We start from the raw sequence: 5,756 nt of genomic DNA, 5'->3' as shown, positions 1-5,756 counted from the left end.
AGCTCACATAGGTCTTTAGCACTTGAGTCTTCGGTAAGATATGGGCTCAGAGCCTGAGATGTTGATCCTTCACCAGTTCACAGCTGGGATGTCTGGATAGACCCCCCACTCTGAGAGCCTCTCCTTTCTGTCTCGGCCTTCCAGTAAGAACATTAAGTGGGTGAACCTTGCTGCCTCCCCACTCTCCCAGCTCTGACCTGCTTCTTGTTTTCTATCAGAGGAAGGCAGGGAAGAGAGAGAGATTGGAACTTGTCATACTCTCAAGGCCCTCCTCTCCTGTGAAGCTCTGAATTTGGTCTCCAAGGGGCATCACAACCTCTCATTTTTGCTCCTACCATATTCCATGTCCACATCCTGCCCCTTGAGAATCCTCTAGGGTCCTGGGATTCCCCATTTTCCCTTAGGCTCTGCCTCCCACACTCCTCCATGGCTCCCTCAGACCTTTGCACCCTCCTCCAATAAAGACAAACACTCCAGCAGTTACAACAAATGAGGAAGAATTGAGAGACCTGTAGAATCCACTGAGTGAGACTTTCCAGCCATCCTCAGGCAGGCGCTCCTGGACCAGGGGTCCTGCAGTAAACTTGCCAACTCTAATCTATGTGCCCCGGAGTCCCGCCCGCGCGGGAGGCCGGAGGGTTCCAAGCAGCCTGGTAACTGGTAACTTCCTAGGCTCCAGCAGTAGGAGAGAAAGACCTTGAGATGATCCATTCTGACAGTAGCCGCCAAGTGCTACGTGGCTGCAGGTGGGCTCCTGGCCCAGAGCTAGTGTTTAGCTAGCATCCTTCCTTAGCAGCCTTTTCGGAGTCGGGAAACCCCACAGGCACCGAGAGACTCCAGGCCACCTGGGAACTACATCAGCTTTGCTAATACACAATCAGCATCTTTGCCCCCTTTTTGGAGCGGATTTCGGCCTCCACTCCCCCTGGGTTGGGGGCCTTGTACAGTACACAACCCTGTTTCAGTCCCTCTACTCCTATTAGAGCAAGGTGCCAATTTCAGCCTGGCTCAGGGATAACCAGGATGGGAATATTCGCCGAAGAAATGGAAGGGGGGTCATGAGCTTACTGTATACCACAGATTAGTGGGAACAGAAGAACGAGAAAAGGAGGCGAAGTAAAGTGATAGGACAGAGGGAGAGAGGAGGCAGGAGGGAAGATGGCAGTAGGAGAGATTTAGACAGGGGGACAAAGGACAACCCCCTAGAAGTTGTGGCGGAGACGCCCCAGCACTGCTCCAGAGGGCCGGGAGCCCTAGAAAGCCTTGAAGTGGGTGAAAGCAAGAGGCAGACAGGGAAGGAAATCGGGTCTCCAGGGAAGAGCAGAGAATGGGAGAGGAGGAGGAGGAGGGAGAGGGCTCCGGGGAGAGGGGGGCGGAGATGAAGGGAGCAACGGCTGCCCGGCCCGGGAGCGCAGCGACAGGCGAGAGGGAGGGAAGCGGAAATTTAAAAGTGAAGATGCAGATAACGCAGCCTGGAGACGGGAACCCGGGTGGGGGTGGGGAAGGAAGGGAGGAAAGTGGAGCGGTGAGGGGGGCGAGAATGGGCGGGAAGAAGGGGCTGTGGCCCCGGGGGTCGGAGGTGGGGCCGGGTTCTCCGCCCCAACGATGTTTGCTGAGAGTCAGGGAGGCGGAAAAGAAACGCGCTCCCGACCCCTATCACAGCGCGAGGCCCAAGCCCATCCCCCGCTCGTCTCCCGGCTGCGGGGCGCGGGGGGCTGCCGGGTGCGCTTGGCTGCGGCGCCGCGCGTTGGAGACTTTATTGCGATGGGGCGATAAGAGGGGCGGGGGCGGGGTCCGGGGGCTGAGGCGCTGAGCTTTAATTAAACGGAAATTGCGGCCCCTGCCCGCGCGGGGGGGCCGGAGGTTCAAGCCTGGTAACTGGGAGCTTTGCTCCAGACCCCTCCATCCCCGCCACTGGGCAGCCTCCCCCGCCAGGCCCTGGGACCTCGCGCCTCTCTTCTCCCTGGCACCATGGTCGCCTGGGCGGGATTGGGTGCCTGAGCGCAAAGCCTGTCCCCCTCTCGTACCCCCCCACCTCCCACCTCCCAGCCTCTTGGCGGCGATGAGACAGAGCGGAGCCTCCCAGCCCCTGCTGATCAACATGTACCTGCCAGGTACCAGGGACCAGCTGGGGGCTGGAGGCACCAGGACCAGGGCGGGAAGTCTGGGCTGGGGCATGGGAAACGGACACTGGGGTCCAGGGGAAGGGGCGCGGTCCAGAGACTCGGATTCCTGGAAGGACTGAGCAATCTAGGGCATTGGAGGACGTGAAAGGCAGATGGAGAGCTTTGGGGCTTTAGTGTGAGGTCTAGAGGACTCGAAGTGAGCAGAGCAGGAGCCTGGGAGGCAGAGGGCGCCCGCTCAGGGGCTGAAAGAGCCCGGAGGGGGAGCAGGGGTCTTCGGTGTAGTGGGGGACTCAGTACGCGTGCAGTGTCGGGAGGTTGCGGTCCGCCGGGCGTCGCCCCTGCGCCCTCGTGGCTCCTCACCTCCATGCTTCGATCGTTCCCACCGGCCCAGCCTTCCAGGCGCCCTCTTCTCTTCTCTTCTCGGTTGGGCTCCGTGCGCTCCGGCTCGGCTGACGCAGTCCCGGCTCGGCTTTATAAGGCTCCCGCCGGCCCGTTCGGAAAGCGGATTTCCTTTTTCCTGGACGCGTTTCCTGACTTGGGCGTTATGGAGGGGCTCCACGCGGCGCACGCCGGGGCCAGGCTCCGGGAGGAGGAGCCGGGCAGCTCGGGCCCCCAGCCTAACACCAGGAGCCAAGGCACCCTTTCTCAAGCCTTGACCCGGAGCCCTTTGGGTCAATCCTACAACCCCGCCTGAGACCGCCTGTTTTCTTCTGCTTCCACAGATCCCGTCGGAGACGGTCTCTTCAAGGAAGGGAAGAGCCCAGGGTGGGGGCCGTTGAGCCCTGCGGTACAAAAAGGTGAGCTGGCTGGCCAGACTGGGTGGGCAGGGGCGAGGACAGTGGGCGGGAGCCAGAGCACCCACCCAGGAAGGATGGGCGCCACCGCTTCCAGAACAGAGGATGCGTTGTGCACTACCAGGCTCTAGGAAGCAGAGGATCCCGACATGATTGTGGGGAGGTTAAGGAGGGGGGCATTCAATGGCCTTGGGCTCCTGAATCTTTGGAGTCCCAGCTCTGACCTTGTAGACCAGGGCAGAGGGAGAGGATCCCCGCCCCCACTCACTCTTCTCTCACCGTGGGGACAGAACTGAGACGCTTGGCATCCTTTCCCTTCTGGGAGCAGGAGTGAAAGGCCCTGGCACCACTGGGCAAAGGGACCCAGAGATTTACTCCCTGGCCACTCCAGGCCGTGTCACCACTAGTACTCGGGGCAGCGCCTACCTGCCTCACTGACCCACAGTAGCCAGGCTCTGCGGGCCAAGTCCACAGGGTCATTGCAGTTGATTCCCAGGTTCACAGCCAGCTCTCTGCTGGTGGCTAGATGATCCTTGGCTTTGACTTGTTGGTAGGAAGGTAGCCTGGCTAGCCTTCCAAGCAAAGCCTCCCCACGGTCCATCCCCCGACACACACAAAATACCCTATATCTCGCCGAGTTATAGTAACTGTAAAAACAAAATTGGCAACTGCTTTATTCAAAAGGGAATACGGCTCCCAATAGGAATTCGTTTCCAAGCCTCTGATGTCATGCATCAATGCCACTTGCACATTTTCACCCAAACCTTCCCTTGCTTCTGACCCTAAACCTCAACTCTCCCAACCTGGAGCCAGGTATCTCCTTGCCGGGCTTGTACGGAGGGGTGAGGGTTGAAATTGTGAACGGCAGCACCTGGGTTCTGAGCAAGTCATTGAAAAAGCAAGAGAGGTTCACCAGACCCGATTTGAAGTAATAATCAGACAACTTCTAGGAAAATCCATTTTATTCTAAAAGAGGGGGGTGGATTGTATCCAAAAATGTTTTTCCATTTGTCTGATTGAGGCTCCAAGACAGGGGAGCAGGAGTTCTGGGGCGTCTTACTCTCTCATCATGCATATTTGGGGAAAACCTCCTTGCCGCTTCCAACAACTCCAGAATCTGGAGAGGGCAGAAGAGCCTGGAGATGGACCAAAGATGGGAGAAGGCAGGGAGCCAAGCACAGCAGCTTCCCGGCCTCAGACCCTCTCCTCAGAGCTGTGCATCTCCCCCTGGGGAAGTATGACATCTTCGCATGCTGGGAATCCCGCCTGTTCCGAAAAAGAGGCCGAACGCATTTAGTGCCAGCACAGCGCTCTGAGCACCAGCCCATGGCGGAGGTGGGGAGCTTTCAGAGGCTGCCCCTCCTCTCACGCCTAGGGGGCCACTGTCCTCATTCCTGTCGATGTGGTACCACAAGGATGCCGGCCATCACCTCTTTCCCACCTCAAGCTGCGGTGCAGTTGTATGCCTTTGGGGGCTGGGCCTTGCAGTGGTGGGGGCGGTCCTGTTGCAAGCCTGCGCTTCTCTCTGGATCTCTGGATGTGATCCAGCTGGGATGTGGCAGTCCCACCACCTGGGCAGTCCACCCCTCCTGCGGTTGTGCAGGCTCTGCCCTGAATTAGGACTCCTAGCGGAGGTAACAGTAGGGGCTGATATCGGGTCCTTGCTCACCTCCGAGAGCCAATGTGTCTCGCCGCGCTACTGCCTCCATGCAGAGGAGGCGATGCTCCGCTCTATGCCCCCAGTTCTTACAAAGCCACGCGCCCGCGGGGCTGCGTCCTCCTAAGTGTGAGCCGTATTTTCATTGTGGAAAAGCGAGGTAATGGCTAGGACGGCTTTGCTGATCAGCCCCTCTCTGGCCAGACGCTCCAGCTGCGCCCAGCTACACAGCTGGGCTTATCCTTTCCCTCCCGAACACCGTTTTCCGCGGGCTGGATCTGTCTCCCGCCTCGCCTCTTCCCCCACCTTCAGCCTCCCCCATGGAGCCTGTGGCTGACCGCCCCCCTCCCCACAGGCAGTGGGCAGATCCAGCTGTGGCAGTTTCTGCTGGAGCTGCTGGCGGACCGTGCCAACGTCGGCTGCATCGCGTGGGAGGGGGGCCACGGCGAGTTCAAGCTCACGGACCCAGACGAAGTGGCGCGGCGCTGGGGAGAGCGCAAGAGCAAGCCCAACATGAACTACGACAAGCTGAGCCGGGCACTGCGCTACTACTACGACAAGAACATCATGAGCAAGGTGCACGGCAAGCGCTACGCCTACCGCTTCGACTTCCAGGGCCTAGCGCAGGCCTGCCAGCCGCCCCCCGCGCACGCCCACGCCGCGGCCGCCGCTGCTGCCGCGGCCGCCGCAGCCCAGGACGGCGCGCTCTACAAGCTGCCGGCCGGCCTCGCACCGCTGCCCTTCCCCGGCCTCTCCAAACTCAACCTCATGGCCGCCTCCGCCGGCGTCGCGCCGGCGGGTTTCTCTTACTGGCCGGGCCCCGGCCCCGCCGCCACCGCGGCCGCCACCGCTGCGCTCTACCCCAGCCCGGGCTTGCAGCCCCCGCCCGGGCCTTTTGGCGCAGTGGCCGCCGCCTCGCACTTGGGGGGCCATTACCACTAGACGGGGCGGCTGGGTGCCGCGCACCCTTTCCCAGACGCCCGAGCATCGTTCGGTCCTTCCCATCCACGTCCTGGGGAGGGGGCCTGACGCCTCCCCACTGTTCATTTGACCTCAGATTTGACTCCATCCCCTGCACGGAGCCCTGGGGGAAGGGTACTGAAGCCTTCTCAATCTTCCTTTAATGATTCCCCCCCTCCATCCCCCCAGGGAAGGTGACTGTGCCTCTCCCCCACCCAC

At 60.6% G+C, this 5,756-nt stretch overlaps 1 protein-coding gene across 1 annotated transcript; it reads left to right on the top strand.

Moving 5' to 3' along the window:
* Positions 1-2,062: 2,062 nt before the first annotated feature.
* On the top strand, positions 2,063-5,519 carry FEV (FEV transcription factor, ETS family member). The gene is made up of 3 exons (XM_039844158.1): positions 2,063-2,114; positions 2,849-2,923; positions 4,933-5,519. The coding sequence occupies exons 1-3, from the start codon at positions 2,063-2,065 to the stop codon at positions 5,517-5,519; spliced, it is 714 nt and encodes a 237-aa protein (XP_039700092.1).
* The last annotated feature ends 237 nt before the right edge of the window (positions 5,520-5,756 follow it).

The sequence above is a fragment of the Pteropus medius genome, unplaced genomic scaffold (genome assembly GCF_902729225.1).
Source record: "Pteropus medius unplaced genomic scaffold, Ma_sr-lr_union100, whole genome shotgun sequence".
Lineage (NCBI taxonomy): Eukaryota > Metazoa > Chordata > Mammalia > Chiroptera > Pteropodidae > Pteropus > Pteropus medius.
Note: the sequence above shows the minus strand (reverse complement) of the source record. Positions and strands in the feature narration are given on the sequence as shown.

Bases quoted from the DNA above. Each gene is read 5' to 3' on its own strand.
- FEV (XM_039844158.1), top strand. From the start codon at position 2,063: ATGAGACAGAGCGGAGCCTCCCAGCCCCTGCTGATCAACATGTACCTG. The intron at 2,115-2,848 runs GTACCAGGGACC...CTGCTTCCACAG, and splicing joins GATCAACATGTACCTGCCAG to ATCCCGTCGGAGACGGTCTC. The intron at 2,924-4,932 runs GTGAGCTGGCTG...CCCTCCCCACAG, and splicing joins GAGCCCTGCGGTACAAAAAG to GCAGTGGGCAGATCCAGCTG.